The sequence below is a fragment of the Euleptes europaea genome, chromosome 4, assembly GCF_029931775.1.
Source record: "Euleptes europaea isolate rEulEur1 chromosome 4, rEulEur1.hap1, whole genome shotgun sequence".
In the NCBI taxonomy this organism is placed as follows: Eukaryota; Metazoa; Chordata; class Lepidosauria; order Squamata; family Sphaerodactylidae; genus Euleptes; species Euleptes europaea.
The window spans coordinates 61,916,963-61,935,076 of record NC_079315.1 but is presented as its reverse complement, the minus strand read 5'-3'; the positions used below and the strand labels follow the sequence as shown (position 1 = coordinate 61,935,076).

The following is an 18,114-nucleotide window of genomic DNA, read 5'->3' as shown; positions in this document are numbered from 1 at the left end:
GACAATGATTTATTGGGATAAAAAAGGCCACAGCTTTATTGATTACAACTGATGGAGCATTGGCGAGGGATAGGGAAATGGATCCAAAACATTGGGTGACCACTCTGTCATCTGATAGATCGATAGTTTGATACAATGACCCCAACTCGCCTGTTGTAGTAGCAACCGGAGTGGCATATAGGTGGCACCACTAGGACATAAATTTCTGAGTGGAACCCACGCCACCTGGGAAGGGAGCTATGAACAGCCCCCGAGCTGGGCATCGATGATGTACTCCATCCCAAGACTCCTTATAGGGGTCCCCAAATGGGGGAAGGCAAGCACACAGGTGCATCTTCCCCAAATTGGATCCGTCCCAATGCCAAAAACCTCCCAAGATGAGACGAAAAGAAAGACAAGAACAATCCATAAACAGAGAGAGGGTGGGCGGGACTTGCCGACGCCAGACACAAAACAGGCTGGTGGTCAGAAGACGTACCTTTAAATAGGCGAAGGCAGCGGAGCGATGCAGGGAGTGCTTGCGTCATCAACCCCCAATGCCAGTTTGTTACTTTGCTCGTCCCCAGCGCAGCAATAGGCTGCAAGGCTTGAAGGGGCAGGCAGAAACGCCTGGCCACGTGGCGGGGGCAAGAGGGGCAACGCTCGCCTCTGCATTCTCTTGACAGGCAGTTATTAAAAGAATGGAATTTCAAATTTTTTTTTGTCGAATTTACTTACCAGTTTAATATAAATAATCTTTAGGAATGGGAGGCTTGTTTTAATTAAGTAGAAGCTAGGCCACTGTGGTGTAATTATCTGGGAGACCTGGGTTCAAATGTTGGTACTGCCATGAAGCTTCTGTGTGACTTTGGGGTACTGGGTCTCAGCCTAACTTATTTCACAGTGTTGTTGTAGGGCTAAAATGAGGAAGGGACTACACTGCTTTTCATTCCTTGGAGGGAGGGCTTTTTACCTGGTAAAATTGGATTACCATATACATATAAAACAGAACAGTAATTTATTTGAGAGTTTGAAGGTTTTATATTATATGAAAAAGAGTCATAAATATGACAAATCTTTCCTTCTCTTAGGAATAAGACAGATCCTTAGAAGTACTTCAGAGGAAACACCTAATAAAACAATCATGAATAGACTGTTAAATAATAGTAGTTGTTTCTTTTTGCACTTTTAAAGTCTGTATTAAGAGTCAAGGCTGGTTCTATGTTTGCATAGGCCCTGGGCAATAGAGTATAACTGAGGCCCCTTTCCCCTTTGGTACAGTCCCTCTTGCCTCTAACCACACCCCTTCCATTGGGTCCCTCCTCTTTCTCTACCTTTTCTTCTTTAGCCACTCCATTTTCCGTTTCAATTTGCTTACTTTAATAAAGAGATCATACAAAATTTTGCTTTCTTAGTTATTTTTATTACTTTGCATAAAACTGGAAAGAAGAAAATGTGTCTTCCGTTATTTTATTTGGAGCATTAGTCAATAAAATTTTCAATACAAATATTGTTCTGGAGGAGCCTCACTCTAAGGGTCTGCAGAAAAGTTCTCCACTGTACTGAAAGTGAGGGGACCAATCCACATTCCTCCAAAATGCTTAAGCAGCTGAGCAGTCCCAACATACTGGAACCATCAGATAGAAAAAAGGAACTTAATTTTATCACTCAACACAGGATACATATATTTGTATCTATAATTATGAATTAAAATAAAAATATAAGCTGGGGGGGAAACACAGGATCAAAGGAGTCAGAGCTAATGCAAGAAAAAAACGTATTTTTAATATTGAGAAATAATTCATTCAGTTTTTTAAACCAAAAGTTACATCTTTGATGCTGCTAATTTAATCCTCCAACAACTATCACAATCCAAATGTTTAATTGTAGATTTTATACATATATATTGTTTTAAAATTGTTTATTATTCCCTCCCCATTGTCTTGAGGGTCCTACTTGGGTACAAAGATGGCAAAGTATATTCTTTGTCTGCATGTACCCATAATAATCAAGAAGTATACCACTAGAAAGCACCTGTAATGCATCAAGTAGTTTTTGTGACTGCAACAAAGCTAATTTGACAGCATCTACTCCAACATGTTGCCTCTGTTAGTCTCTTGCCATGAAAACCCCAACATGTACCCTTCCTCAATGTCTGAGACAGAGCTTTCAGTGTCAATTCTGGCAATTGCTGTAAGGCCACTTCTCAGCATTTTGTTGTTCAAGGAAAAAATGAATAGATGTAATGGAATATTACCAAAAAATGCTTTGCCTTGCTGGAACTGTCACATTTACTAACAGAAGATTCTAGTTGTGGGAAGAGCGAGGTTCATAGAAAGCCTGAGGATTCCCCACCCCCGAACAATGGCTTGCACTCCTTTGGCAGTATTATCATAGCATTGGCCACAAATATTAGACACCAACAATCCATATTTTTCTGTTATCCTGTCTAACACAGTTCTTGTAAGACCTCTTCCTGTTATACATGTCCGCAGATTTGCTGTTAACAAAGAGAAGGTGTGTGAATAGAGTGAACAAATTGTCCCTTGGCTCTGATGACAGCTTAGCATCCATCACCATATAGTAATAAAGTTGCCATTCTCCACGCTACTGAGATGTGAAATTTGCAATGGGAGAAAAAAAACACCCAACCCAGTTATTTCACATGAGTGGGCCTTGGCATGTGCCGCACCCCACCCTTTGCTGATGCATACCATTTGAAAATGATTGAAAACCTGAATTTATCACTGTAGTCAGCACTTCCCCATCTGGAACATAACGAGAATCTATGAAAACATGTTTAGTAACTTTTGTATAATTTTCCTGGATTGGATTGGTTTAAGTCTCTGTGTTGGATCAAGAATCCCTCCCTATTTAGATTCCTGAATACCACGTGCTGGGAGTAAACGGGAGAGTTGTTTCCCTCATTTTTTCTTCTTTTGTGAGGTATCTGGTTGGTCACTGTTTAAACTGGAGCTCAGAAGTGCTCTTACATTCTTATCAGCAAACTAGGTGTGTAGATTTGCATCAAAACAAAAATGAGCAATCAACATACTTAACTGAATTAAAAGGAATGTATCCAGAAGTCATCTGATGAAGATCAAACATTTTATCTTTCATGAGTATCTTTAAACTTAATGTTACAAAAATGGAAATCATAATATTGTGTAGTTACCGTATATACTCGCGTATAAGCCGAGTTTTTCATCCCAAAAAAAGGGCTGAAAAAAGCCAACTCGGCTTATACGCGGGTCAATACGGTAGGCGAGGGGAGGGGGGAGGGGGGGGGAGGGAGGAGGGATAGAGGGAGGGGGAACTTGCCGCCGCTGCCGCCGCCATCCCGCACGCCTTCTCTGCGGCCTGGGAGAGGGCTGCAGGGCCTGCCTGAGTGCAGGCAGGCCCCGCCGCCCCCCCCCGCCGCCGCCCCGCCGCGCCTTCTCTGCCCCTGGGAGAGGCCTGCAGGGCCTGCCTGAGTGCAGGCAGGCCCCGCCGCCCCGCCCCCGCCCCCCCGCGCCTTCTATGCGGCCTGGTAGAGGCCTGCAGGGCCTGCCTGAGTGCAGGCAGGCCCCGCCGCCCCCCCCCGCCGCCCCCCCCGCGCCTTCTCTGCCCCTGGGAGAGGCCTGCAGGGCCTGCCTGAGTGCAGGCAGGCCCCGCCCCCCCCCACGCCTTCTCTGCCCCTGGGAGAGGCCTGCAGGGCCTGCCTGAGTGCAGGCAGGCCCCGCCGCCCCCCCGCCGCCCCCCCCGCACCTTCTCTGCCCCTGGGAGAGGCCTGCAGGGCCTGCCTGAGTGCAGGCAGGCCCCGCCGCCCCCCCACGCCTTCTCTGCCCCTGGGAGAGGCCTGCAGGGCCTGCCTGAGTGCAGGCAGGCCCCGCCGCCGCCGCCCCCCCCCGCCACCCCCCCGCGCCTTCTCTGCCCCTGGGAGAGGCCTGCAGGGCCTGCCTGAGTGCAGGCAGGCCCCCCCCCACGCCTTCTCTGCCCCTGGGAGAGGCCTGCAGGGCCTGCCTGAGTGCAGGCAGGCCCCGCCGCCCCCCCCCCCCCGCCGCCCCCCGTGCCTTCTCTGCCCCTGGGAGAGGCCTGCAGGGCCTGCCTGAGTGCAGGCAGGCCCCGCCGCCCCCCCCGCCGCCCCCCCATGCCTTCTCTGCCCCTGGGAGAGGCCTGCAGGGCCTGCCTGTGTGCAGGCAGGCCCCGCCGCCCCCCCCCCGCCCCCCCGCGCCTTCTCTGCCCCTGGGAGAGGCCTGCAGGGCCTGCCTGAGTGCAGGCAGGCCCCGCCGCCGCCCCCGCCGCCACAAGAATTTTGTCTTGCTTGATTATATTTTCTGCTTGTATGCACACGTGGAAGTTGTTTCAGTATTTCAGATCTAGACACTTTCTAGCAATTAAAATCTTATGTTGTGCTGCATTATACTTTTTCATGGATAGTTGTTTGACCTCATGCCTAATTTGTGTTGAAATACTAGCAATGTGTAAAATTAGATATAAAAATTAGATATAAAAATGAGCATTTGTACTGAGTTGCAGGCTACAGATTAGAGACACTGAGAGAAGAAATATATCAAAGCCTGCTATGTTTAGAATGATGGTTCTGAAAATAGAGATGCATAGTTTGCAGCATAGGAACCCCAAATTCAGAATACAAAAACAAACAGCTATCTTGAAACTTCCATTACTAAAGCACTTCTGCATTTGTATTAAAAAGTACTCGAAAGACAAAACATGAATACAGTAGACTATTTATAAAATCCAGTAAGATCATATTCCTTATTTGAAACTGGAGAAATTCTGCAGTTATTTCTCTGAGCTTGTATAAATATGTCTTTATTTAGTTTGTTTCATCTCACCCCACTGTGTTAAATTTGCAGTTTTTGTAAATAAAATTGCTCATGTTCTGGTTAACTTGGGAGTTGCAGTGGTAACTAGGAGCTGAATTTTAAAATGGTGAGTTGAAATTACTGGGCAGAATGGTACATGATAAGTTTCAAGTTTAAATGACATCTATTTGCAAAGCATGAAGTTGTGGCTCTACAGCACAGTACTTGCTGAAACCACAGATTACTGGTGTGTTAAATGTTGCATATTGTACAGGTAGTAGCTGTAGATCAGCTGGAGTCCTATACTTCGGTTATGTTTCAAGAGGGCTACAGAACTAGAGTTTGAGATGTCAAATATGTTCAAACTGATCAAAAGAAACAAGACAACAGGGTGACCCATTGGGAATCACAGAAAAGGTGGGTTTTCTACCTGCAGTTCTTGTGAGGATTTGTGAGCCTAGTTCTGTTGTTCTAGCTTTTGTTACCCACATAAAGGCGAAGACTTTATTGTTAGATTTAATTATAGTGCTGCTGCAGAGCCCCATGGTGTAGAGTGGTAAACTGTAGTACTGCAGTCCAAGCTCTGCTCACGACCTGAGTTTGATACCGAAGGAAGTCAATTTCAGGTAGCTGGCTCAAGGTTGACTGAGCCTTTAATCCCTCTGAAGTCGGTAAAACGAGTACCCAGTTTGCTGGGGGTAAAATGTAGATGAATGGGGAAGGCAATGGCAAAACACCCCGTAAACAGCCTGCTTAGTAAACGTCTGGATGTGATGTCACCCCACGGGTCAGAAATGACCCGGTGCTTGCACAGAGGATTACCTTTATCCTTTTACTTGCTGCTGCAAAGGGCATACTTAGGGTTGCCAACTGCCAGGTAATGGCAGAAGATCTCCTGCTAATTCAACTAATCTCCAGCCGATAGAGATCAGTTCACCTGGAGAAAATGGCCACGTCGGCCATTGAACTCTATGGCATTGAAGTCCCTCCCCTCCCAAACCCCGCCCTCCTCAGGCTCGGCCCCAAAAATCTCCCTCCGATAGCAAAGAGGGACCTGGCAACCCTAGGCATATTTGGGTGGCCAGCCACATGAATTTTTAAAATACTTTAGAACAGGCATGTCCAAAGTCCGGCCTGGGGGCCAATTGTGGCCCGCGGACTGGTTGAATCTGGCCCCCGGGGAGAAGGGCAAAGCTGCCGAGAGGCCCTGGGAGCCACGGCCGATCCCTGGCTGCGGCAGCCCAGCACGGAGCCGGGACGCCCTGGGAGCTGTCTGGGACGCCGCCAGCCAGCTGGGGGGCAGGAGGCCACTCCCAGCAGCCACCCAGCGCAGCGGGAGCCGGGTGCAGAGCGGGCGCACCAGGGGAGTCGGCTTTAAAGCCGCCAGCCAGCTGGGGGGCGGGAGGCCCTTCCCAGCCGCCCAGCACAGCAGCAGTGGGGCACGGAGCCGCGCCCTGGGAGCAGGCTGGGACTCTGCCAGCCAGCTGGGGGTGGGGGCCCTCCCCCCCCAGTCGTGGAGGGGGGTAAGCTGGGAGTGGATCTTCCTGTCTGTGTGCAGATGCACTCTTCTGGCTGTGGAGGAGGCTACACCGGGTGGGGGGAACAGGGGCACATGGATGTGCTACTCCAATAGTTTGTGACCCTCCCCATTGGCTAAGAAAATGCTGTGCTTGTTTGGCTCAACATATTTGTGTGAGAAGACATTCTCTGCTGTGAACTTTAACAAGAACTGCGTGAGGACAAGATTAAGTGACTCTCACTAGGGCTGTCGATTCGGTTCGTCCTGAACTGAAAAACAGCCGAATTACCCCCAATTCGGCTGCTTTTCGGTCGGGACAAACCAAACTCAAAAAAGGCGGGAAACGGGGGAGCCAAATTCTCCGACTTTGGGGGTTCGGCGAATAAATTCGGCAGATTCGGGGTTCCATGAAGGCGCGGGGGGGCTTTAAACAGATCTGTTCCACCCCCCGTGTGCCTTCAGGGGGCTTCCCTGTTTAAAGGGCCCCCCGCACGCCTTCAGGGAAGCCCCCTGAAGGCGCGCGGGGGGGGGGCAAATTTTACACCGAACTCCGTATCTCGCCCGAATTTTGGGGATCAGAAGCGGGGGAATTCGGACTTCGGCATGGCCCAAATCAAAACGGGGCGAATTTTGCCGAATCCGAATTTTACGAAAAAAATTTCCAACAGCCCTAACTCTCACCTGCGTGACATTTTGCGAATCAAAACCACTGCCTTTGAACCAGACCTAGCCTATATGCTGCAGTCCAGATCTCAGTTTCACCCTTCACATTAGTGCAGGCAAGTTTTTTCTTCAATTGAGATGAATACATTGTAAAATATCAGTTAATGTCAGTTGGTCTAAATCAGGTATAAATATATTTGGACACAACATGTATACCTGGTGTTATGTTCCTGGTCATATTTTTTGAACTTAAAAGTTGACAGACAACCTTTATTACTAATAATATGTAATGTACTTTACAATGTTCCTGACATATATTTCAGCTTTCTGGATTTTGTTTTCTTCTGGCCTTCAGATATGAAAGGCAGAGTGATTTAACACTTCTTTAGATTTGTCATCCATGTGACAAAATGAAAAGTATTCCGTTTGCAATAAACTTCGCATGAAATAGTTAATTTGCATTTAATTTTAATGGTTCAAAGAATGTCAGGCAAAATGGTCGGCCCTCACGCATGTTCACTTCATCAAATCTGGCCCTCTGAAAAAAGTTTGGACACCCCTGCTTTAGAACAATCAAGATGACAAGCTACATATTGTAAACAAAAGCTTTGTTGTTGAAGGCTTTCACGGTCAGAGTTCATTGGTTCTTGTGGGTTATCCCAAGACCACGGTTACACAGCCCGGATAACCCACAAGAACCAAAAAGCTTTGTTATTTCCCTGGTACAGCTGAATTTGTTAGTATTTGTCTTGTGAGAAGCATCCACACTCATTAGAAATACAAACTAATATAAACTAATATTTTTCTGCTAGTGGGCTGAAACCTCACAAAGATTTTTGTTTTGCTGTTTTCCAGCACCCTTTTTAATTTACAGCCTCTTTCAATTAAAATGTAATTAAAATTATTTTTAAAATAGATGTTGACAGTTTACCCAATGACTTGTGAGATTAATACTGATTATTCAGAAGCAAAACAGGTGTCTGTGTTTTAAGTAGTTAAAGAAGCGGACCCTTTTCAGTTCAAGCTCGTGTTCTCCAGTAATCCTCTGAAGTCAATAGTAGCCAACTTTACTAACTTTATTTTTAAAAGAGTGTTACTGTTAGCCAACTTTTACCTCGGCTCTTCATACCTCCAGGTCCCTTGGCCTTGTGACATTGCCGGTTGGCAAATCGAAGACTCCTCAATTACTTGTACTTATGCACAGGCCAGGAATTACTGTTTATTTGCAGCTGCTGCTGCTTATGGTAAAAAGTGAAGACTGATAAAAAATATATCTTGAAATTCAATATTATTCTATCATTTATTTTTGCATTGGGCCTGGGTTTATCAAACATCTTTGCAGTCAGAGTTCAGATTACCATTGAACTACTGCATAGAAAATCCTAGACAGCATAGTTTGCCTACAAAAATAGCAATTCTTCTAAATCAACTGTTGCAAAAAAGCCATGATGTTCAAATGAAATGTCCTTGAAAATTTCAATATTATTGCATTAATTCCTGGTTTTTTTTCCAGCTACTCTTCCAGTGCCAACTATTGCTGCCATAGATGGCATCGCACTAGGTGGCGGCCTAGAATTGGCTTTAGCCTGTGACATTAGAGTAGCAGGTAAGGCATAATTTTATGAAGTTGAAAATACCACTGTATAGATGGCAATGTATCTCCTTTATTCTGTTATGTTTTTGTTTGCTGGGCCAAGGGCCTTGCCTACTTTCCTGAAACGTGGCAGGTGCAACATTGGGGAATGGTGCTCACAAGAGCCAGGGGGGTGCTCCTGAGAGTTGCTGATATAACTATTCTGGTTTAGTTGATGAACTTACACAGAGTGAAGACCAGTCATTCTGTAAAGCAAAGAATTCCAGGACCAGTAGGATTCTAAATATATTTATTGTGATAAACTATTAATGACGCTGAGATTATTGGATAGAATAGACAATTGTAGCCAGAAATCTAATGCCAGCAGAGCTTGAGAGAGCTAATGACAAATTTCCTGCTATGGGATATGGCCTCTGGTCCTCAGGTTTTAAATATAGCATGTGGACCGGGCATATATTATAAGAAGTTAGGTTTCCAAGTAGGCGTAGCTTGCAATCTACAACATGAAGCTCTAGACCATTTCTTCCAGTTGACTGCTTTAGAGTATATGTCTTAATTGTTACCCACAGTTCAAAATTGTTGTGATTTTTGGGAAAAAACTATTACTGTATTCATAAATTAATTTTTTTTCATAGATCCTCATTTATAATAGGAAGATTGCATGTATGGAGTAACATGTACTACGTGCTTGCATATTTTTTCTGAATATGCATTTAATGGTATACTCTTAGGAAACTTAGTCAAATTGTGGCTTCCTGCTATGTGGGGGGTTCAACGTTTTGGTGTTTTTTGCATAACCCATTCACATGGATTATCTTGCATCAATTTTCTTCTTGTGTGAAAATTGATCTGCTACAGAACCTGTCTTGAAGGGATATATTTGCATATTTCCATAAATAAATGCTGGATTTGTTATTAACTTCAGCTAGTATAGCATAACTATAGCATTAGTAACATATTTTATAAAAGTTCCTCTTATATTTTGTTAACATAATTAATGTGGGTTTCACAAGAACGAACTTTTGTTTTCTAGTGACTTCTGCAAAAATGGGTCTAGTTGAAACCAAGTTAGCAATCATTCCTGGAGCAGGTATGACATTTTCATAGTAATGTTATTTATTTCATTGGTGTTAGTGATTTTGTTGTTGATACATTAAATCTCTTTAAAATGAACACTTAATGTATTGTAAATAATTTCCTTTGAAAAAATTAAATAGTTTCTGTAATGTTTAAGCAATAATAATAATATAAGTTTTGGAAATCATTCTAAGCTAACTTTGTCAGTATGGAGGGCTATGTAGGAAATATATGTGGGGAGAGAAGCTGGCTTTATTTCAGAGTGCAAGGAAACATGCTATTATTGTGAAAGTGTTATGGGAACAATATCAGCTTTACTAAGTGTTTGAAAAGTGCAAAGAGAGCTTTTTCTTAACCACTGATTTCTTTGTGAGAAATTTAGTTTGTGTTTATTTTGTAAGATGGAATGAAACCATAGGGATCTGACCACAGTTCATATATTTGTGGTTGATTTTGTAGATGGAGGTTATATTTAAATTTAGAGGAGTGGCTTTTGAAAAAGAGAAGAATTTGTCTGAACTGGCCAGTTGAATTCTGGACATGTTAGCACTTTTATGTTTTTCTTTGGCACCATTGCTAGTGGGAAACTCCTGCTTGCCTTAGAAGAAAAATATGTTGCTAGGTGGCAGGCATTGCAATCCTAAGCCCTGGATGCTGAGGCCTCACTGGTGCTATACCTAGTTAGTATCCAAATAATTTTTAAAATACACAGTTTAAAGAAGATCATAGGAACAGTGTCAATACCCAGCAATCTAAGAGTGGCATGCTAATGATTCCTTTGTGCCAGTCATACATGGCAATGTCAGCACAACGCCCTGTCATCACCTGCCTTCACCCACCCGTACAACACAACAAGGGAAGGCCCTGCAACTTTCACACTCTTTGAAGCTCTACATGTGGAGGCTTAAATTGGACACACAGGGATGGAAACACAGTCATTCTATTCATATCCCAGGGCCTGTATTTTAGATGGCAGGAAGGCCAGGGCTTCTCCCATGCAAGCGCTTAGGTCTGGGGGTGGGGAGCAGCCCTTTAAAGGGTAGGCAGACCCTGGGACAGCAACAGGAGAACACACCGCAGGATCTTCTCAGAAAGCACTGTTTTAACCCCCCCCCCCCCGATATCTCATCTGAGAATCAGAACTGAGCGGGTACAAGTCCCACCAAGGAGGAGGCAAGGAATGAGAGAAGTCACCATTTAGGTAGCAATAAGCTGATTGGCTCCGAAATGAAGGAAGAGGCAGGACTAGAACATGCACCTCACACCCTGCAAAGCATTCTTTTAACCGCACACACCAGAAATTGATGCATCATGGACATTTAGAGTTTGTCTGTTGGTCCCAGTGTTTAAACCAAACATGTATATCAGGGCAAGAAAAACTGCAGCGCCTGTATGGCATAAGCAACCACACTGTTCTGGAAGTGGTCCCAGGCACAGCTGAGATTTTGCACCATCAGACCCAGTAACTGTATTGGCTGCCCCAGACTCTAATAATTCTGCTTATCATCTTCTCAGTGCAGCCATCCACTGGATTCATGAGGTTCATTATCACTACTTGCTTCTATTTGTCCCAGCAACCTAGTTTTTTATTTTTTTCCTACTGTCATCCTGTTCAGGTAGCATCCATGATTTTAATAACACACCAGCAGTGATCAGAGTGATTATGAACCTGGAGGAGTGTGTCCCTTTGCCTTGCTAGAGAACAGCTGTGCAGACAATAGATGACTTTCTCAGACTCCTCCCGGTGTGGGTTTCATGCTGAAGCCAGCTAAGGTTAGTCTTGAGTAGGGAGCGGGGATCAGTGTCTGTCTACCAATCCCCATTAAAATAGATACAGTCATGAAACAATCCAAACATTTTTTTGGGCAGCATCAGTAAAGGAGTTCTGAAAGCAAGTCGTATGAATGGGGTTACCAACTCTTTGGTGTAACAAGGCTCTTGTGTGTTTGAAAGCTGTTTTGACAGACGGCAGAATTACAGGTAGATCTATCCCTTTCATGATTTAACCATGAGAGGGACAACTGTGATAGGGAAACAACTATCTGCTAATCAGTTTGAAATGGTACAGGAGCCATTTCTAAACAACTACAGCAGGGGACTTGGCTGCTAAAACCGCACAGGTTGCTGTAACTGTTGGTCATGGAGTCCATTCAGGCCTCTACCCTTGTTAGAGGTCTACTTGAAAAGAGCCAGAAGAGAGACAAGGAGAGTAATGAATCCATGGTCGCATTCAACAGTAAATGGGCTCAGGCACTCAGCACGTTATGCTCGTCCAGTTCCTATATCTTATCCCATCCCTCTTGGATTCCTGCTTGATGGGATTCACATGTTGAGTCATTGAGCTAGTACTTATCCATCCCTTATACAAAGTTGCATTGGATTTGTTGGGGTAGTGTGATTGGGCTACTCCATGAGGCTCTTTTCTTGCAAGGTGAGAAGCTATGAATATTTGTCTAGCAGTACCAGTGGTTGGTAGTTGCCTAGAAATATGGATGTGCTCCCTATACCCCCCACTACCATGGGGGGGGGGTTAACTGGCATGATATTCTGTCAATATTGTGGTGGCACATCTCAGCATAATTCTATGGGAGGCATCTTTCTGCTCTGCATAAATACCCTGTGCCCCCTGAGAGGGAGACACTACTAGCAACTGTTGAGGGAGGAAGGAAATGTAGATCCAGTACACAATAGGTACGTGCTGTGTTGTGGGTGGGGAGACATTTGCAGCAGTCAAAGTTTAAGGCAGGGAATCTCCTTACCTGTGTAGGGTGCACTGTCCGGTCATTACCAATTGAAGAACTGTGGTTCCAGGTTGATGTGTACCTGTATGGTTTCTGAGCAGAGCAATGTTAACAGTATGTGCTGTTTGCTCTTTAAATAAAAAGGGAGCACTGTGCACAAACAGCCAAAGTATCCTTTCTCTAGAGTTTCTGTCACCGAAATCTGCCCAGTGTGAGTTTGTTTCCCGTGTGTCCTATTTTCTGAGATACGCAGGATTGTTGAGGGTCTATAATTCCCCCTTGTAGAAAAAATAGCAGAGGTCAGAACATCTTGCTGCTCACAATACTCCCCCACAGTTGCTCTGGGGGCAGTCTATGTGTGTGCATGTTATACTGTATTTACAGTTATTAACATGGTTGATTGAACATTTCATTTACATTCAATTCTTTAATTTATTTAACTCTTGCCTTTCCAGTATAAAATAACTCCCGACCCATAAACGACTATTTGTTTTATAATTAAAGCTGCCATCCATCCAGCTTATGTACAGATGTGTGCTGCCAAGCAAAGTTTCCTCACAGGAAAGAATAACACACAACAATAGCTATTGTCTCTGGGACTGGAAGCTCAAATAATGAAAAAAGTGAAAAGCTCTAGAGTCATAATCTTGCCCCTCCCATTTCCTCACCCATCAAGAGAAAAAATTATGCTGATCGAGAGAAGGAAGGAAAATATTCATGTGCTCAAATTTGTCAGGCTTCACCAAGAGTTCTTTGTAGCCTCCAGCATCTCTTCTAATGTGCATTATATTGGTTTGTTTGCATTATACCTTGATGTATATGTAAGCCTTCCACACTGAAATAAATACTTCAAACCTTGGTTTCAGTCTTCTGCTAAAATGAGAACTCTGGTTAGTATCAAACTTGGCTAGTGTTGATGCAGATATAGTGCCTAACCATGGTTAAGTAGGTAAGCAAGAGAAAGGTGAAGGAAATTGTATCTGACAAAGAGAGCTTTGACTCTCAAAAGCTTATACCCTGGAAATTTTGTTGGTTTTTAAGGTGCTACTGGACTCGAATCTTAGTCTTCTAGTGTAGACTAACATAGTTGCCCACCTGAAATTGTAATGGAAATTTAAGTGGAGGGTCTGTACGTCCCTAACTCTGGTTTCTGAATTGCAAACTCTGGTTTGCAGGGAAATTCATTATGTCTGCATAAGACCTTAATATTGGTGTGACTGTAATGTTTATGAATAAACCTACATAAGCAGTTACGAAGTCTGCAGCTGTTGACTGCCTCTTATGAATTGTGGAATCTTTATGCCAATAAAGGTGATGATTGATTGAATTGTGGAATCTTCTGGATTTTAGATGAATGGCTCTCTTTTCCCCCTCCCCCCATTATTAGAGTTTTCATTGTCCATATTTGTTGTTGTTGATGAAGAGTTTGCGATCTAAATATTTCATTTTGAGGTAATAAAGTGATATTGATAATTAAATGCCATTTTTTCATATGTAAGAATATGAAGGCTTAGTGTTGCGCTGAACAAATTCAGTATTTATCGGCACCCCCAGGATGTTGAAAACTTTGTTTTAATTTCATTTATAATATTTGCTAATGTTTGCTTTATGTTTCTTTTGAAATATATGGCCTCAAGATAAATTGCTAATAGTGTACAAAGCAGATGTTTGAACAGCCATTCCTGTTTCCAGGTAATTAAACAAACTATGCAGAGTGTTAATGGAAAAAGGTAGATTAGTTCTGCTTCTGTAAATTAAGGAAAATTCTGTTTTATATATGCTTCCTTTTCCCCCCTTAAATAAAAAATAAATTGTCTTCATCAAGTCAGTTTCTTTATAATTAACTTGATAAGTATTTCCGGTAATGGTGCTTTGTTGTATAACACTTAACATTGTGCTTCCAGTTTTCAAAAATTTTCAAATTACGGTCATATGTTAGAAAGCATAATCAAATGCTTAACATTATGGTCTGCCACTTAGCATGGTGAACTCTTCATAGATTAGGGGCATGATCCTGGAAGGTTGTTACATGTGGGTTGCGTTTGAGGCTTTTATTGGATCAATTCTTGCAGCTGAAAAGGATAGTACCTTTATGGCACTGTAAACATTGAACAATTCAATGATGTATTATTGCAAAGGAAGTATTGATGGAGACCAAAATAACTCATACCATGGTATTCTCCATTAGAGCCGGTGTGGTGTAGTGGTTTGGAGAGGTGGACTCTAATATGGAGAACCAGGTTGGTTTTCCTACTCCTACACATATAGCCAGCTGAGTGATCTTGAGCTAGTCACGGCTCTCTTAGCTCTTTCAGCCTAACCTACCTCACAGGGTGTCTGTTGTGGGGAGGGGAAGGGAAGGTAATTGTAAGCTGGTTTGATTCTTCCTTAAGTGGTAGAGAAAGTCGGCATATAAAAACCAACTCTTCTTCTTCATTATGTGTAGATGGGAAAGTTGGACAATAAAGAAAGCTGACAGGAATTTTTTTTGACTCATTTGACATGTGGTGTTGGAGGAGAGTTCTATTGATACCATGGACTACCAAAAAGACAAATAAGTGAGTTATAGATCAAATCAAGCCTGAATTCTCCCTAGAAGGCAAAATGACTAAACTGAGATTATTGTACTTTGGTCATATCATGAGAAGATAAGACTCACTAGAAAAGACAATAAGGCTAGGAAAAGTTGAAGGCAGTAGGAAAAGAGGAAGACCCAACATGAGATTGTTTGTTTGATTCAGTGAAGGAAGCCATGGCCTTAAGTTTGTAAGACCAGAGCAAGAATGTCAATGACAGAACGTTTTGGAGGTCATTAATTCATAAGGTTGCCATAAGTCGGAAGTGACTTTTGTTACATAACACACATTAACTGTGGCTACTTTAGTTTCATTTTAACAGTATACTGTTAAACAGATGTGCTTGAAATTATGTCACATACAAGCAGAAAACCTGCGAGGACTTGCAGGGGACACCTCTCCCCCCCCCCATATTACACCCCACACTACTTGTTCTTTCTTTCCTCCTGGTACTTGCCATATTATCTCTCCTCTCCTCCCCACCAACCTACCTTTTACCTGCCCTCCCCCCCACAGCCTTCAGCTCATTATTTATTCATACCCCACCTTTCTCTCCAGGGGGAATCCAAAGCAGCTCACATCATTCCCCTATCTTCCATTCTGTCCTCACAACAACCCTGTGAGGAAGGTTTGCTGGGTGAGAATGGCTGGCCCAAGGTCACACAGCACACTTCCATTGCAGAGTGGGGATTCGAACCCAGGTTTCCAACATCCTAATTTCCCAGTCTAACCACTACACCACACTGGCTCAAGACTTCCTCCCCAAGTCTCTCCCTGGGAAAAGTCTGGCCAAGTTGCAGAAGTTGTGCAGTAACAGTAGTCGCTCAGTTGAGTTGTGTGATGGCAACCCTGAGCCCAGCCACATTGTACAAGTTGTGCAGTGGCCCAGGCAAGTTGTGTGGCATCAAGTTGGCCACTAGCCACTGCTGTACCTAAGCAGTGTTCAGTAAGGCTGTGTTCAGTGAGGCCTTCTCCCAGGTAAATGGACTGCAGTCTTATTTGGCATAGATTAGGCCTAGTGTGCTTTTGTCAGTTCACATTTTCCATGTATCTTCAGGCAACAGAGCATGATCTCTTCAGAAGCTGTTTGTTTCTGCTGACATCTGTGGGTGCTTTTGCATCTGCAGTGTTTTATCAGCAGTGTTACTAAAGAAAAATTATTTGTGGAACAATCCAGTATATTTTCTTCACTGTTATTTGCAGTAGATTTTAAATCAAAATTCTGTGCAACAAAAGGGTTTCAATCCAGGAACGAGGTAGAAAGAGAGATGATGTACAAGCTCAAGTAATGATATACCTTCAATTGATATCTTAGAAACCTCTTTTTATCAGCATGCTTTTTATGTAAATATAATCACAGTGTCTGATTGTTTTGATGCGCAACCTGTACTCTGGAATGTATTTGACCTGATCCGTAGATAAATCTATATGCAGCACATATCTTAAGAAAAGGTGGATTCGATTTAGATTAAGGAGGAGTGAAAATTTGATGCCAGTGATACCATGTTACCGAAAGAAAATAGTGAAGACTTGAAATGATTACTGGTGAACGTTAAAGCAGAAAATGCCAAAGCAGGTCTACAGCTATACCTCCAGACGACAAAAGGATCATTAAGGTTGACAATGAGGAAACTGAAATTGTTCAAGACTTTGTATTCCTTGGCTCCATCATCAACCAAAAGGGAGACTGCAACCAAGAAATCAGAAGGAGATTGAGACTGAGAAGGGCAGCCATAAAGGAACTAGAGAAGATTCTTAAGTGTAAGGATGTGTCACTTGAAATGATTACTGACAGATGGGCAGCCATAAAGGAACTAGAAAAGATTCTTAAGTGTAAGGATGTGTCACTAGCAACCATGATCAAGTTAATTCATGCCATAATATTCCCTGTTACTATGTATGGGTATGAAATTTGGACAGTGGAGAAAGCTGACAGGAAGAAAGTAGATTCGTTTGAAATGTGGTGTTGGAGAAGGGTTTTATGGATACCGTGGACTGCCAAAAAGACAAATCAGTGGGTTCTAGATCAAATCAAGCCTGACTGTCCCTAGAAGCTAAAATGACTAAACTGAGGCTATTGTGCTTTGGTCACATTATGAGAAGACAAGAGTCACTGGAGAAGACCATAATGCTAAGAAAAGTTGAAGGCAGCAGGAAAAGAGGAAGACCCAACATGAGATGATTGACTGCAGGGGTGGGGAACCTTTTTTCCGCCAAGGGCCATTTGGATATTTATAACATAATTTGTGGGCCATACAAAATTATCAACTTAAAAATTAGCCAACCAAGCCCCAAGCAGGCAGCTGCCCCAGATGACCCCCCCAGCGCAGGCAAGCAGGCAGGCATCCAACCGGTGGTGCACTCGCCCACCTGGTAGCACAGGATGGTAAGTTGCACCAGCCGGGCGTAGCCGTCCAGCCGCATGCCGGAGTTGCGCCTGCTCCGCATGGTTGGGGCTGGATTCTACAGCCGGCTCCTGCTACCTCCGCCTGCAGGGCTGAAATGAGGGCACACTGGCTAAGAACTCGCACCCCCCCACACATGCATTCTGCCCCTGCCCCCTTTAACCCCTCCATTGTTGCCACTTCTGCCCAGAGCCCTCTTGTAGTACAGAGGAAATACGTTTCTCATGGCCCGGGTGGGAAAGGGTTCACACAGTTTCTTGGACGGTCCTAGCAGCTCCATAGCTAACGACTCTTCTGCAAGGGGGGAAAAGGTTCCTTTTCTTGGCAAAACAAACATCCGCCTTGAATAGAGGCTATTCCTGTCTGCGGGAGGGGTCGGATCACCAGTCTTAGATCCTTCTGAGCTAGAGGTCTGCCAGGAGCCACGAAGGGCCAGACCAAATGATTTCACGGGCCTTAAACGGCCCCCGGCCTGATGTTCCCCACCCCTGGTATCAAGGAAGCCAGGGCCCTTAGTTTGCAAGATCTGAGCAAGGCTGTTTTGGGGGATATTGATTCATAGGGTCACCATGAGTCAGAAGCAAGTTGACAGTTCTTAACTCACACCAATATAATCACAACTGTAATTATAGTTTAATTTGGATGAATAATAACTATAGTTGTGTTTGTGCTCATATATGTGTGCTATGCAAGGGTGGGGAGAGAGAACATTTGAACCCAAAGATTGTGTCAGGAGCATTCATGTTATTACA

General features: G+C 43.8%; 1 protein-coding gene across 1 annotated transcript in view; it reads left to right on the top strand.

Annotated features, from left to right (window-relative positions):
- Window positions 1-18,114, top strand: part of AUH (AU RNA binding methylglutaconyl-CoA hydratase) — a 45,358-nt gene that overhangs the window by 11,075 nt on the left and 16,169 nt on the right. Inside the window, exons 5-6 of the mRNA XM_056848994.1 lie at window positions 8,483-8,575; window positions 9,597-9,653. Coding sequence (XP_056704972.1) covers window positions 8,483-8,575; window positions 9,597-9,653 — 150 coding nt within the window. The remainder of the gene's footprint in view (window positions 1-8,482; window positions 8,576-9,596; window positions 9,654-18,114) is intronic.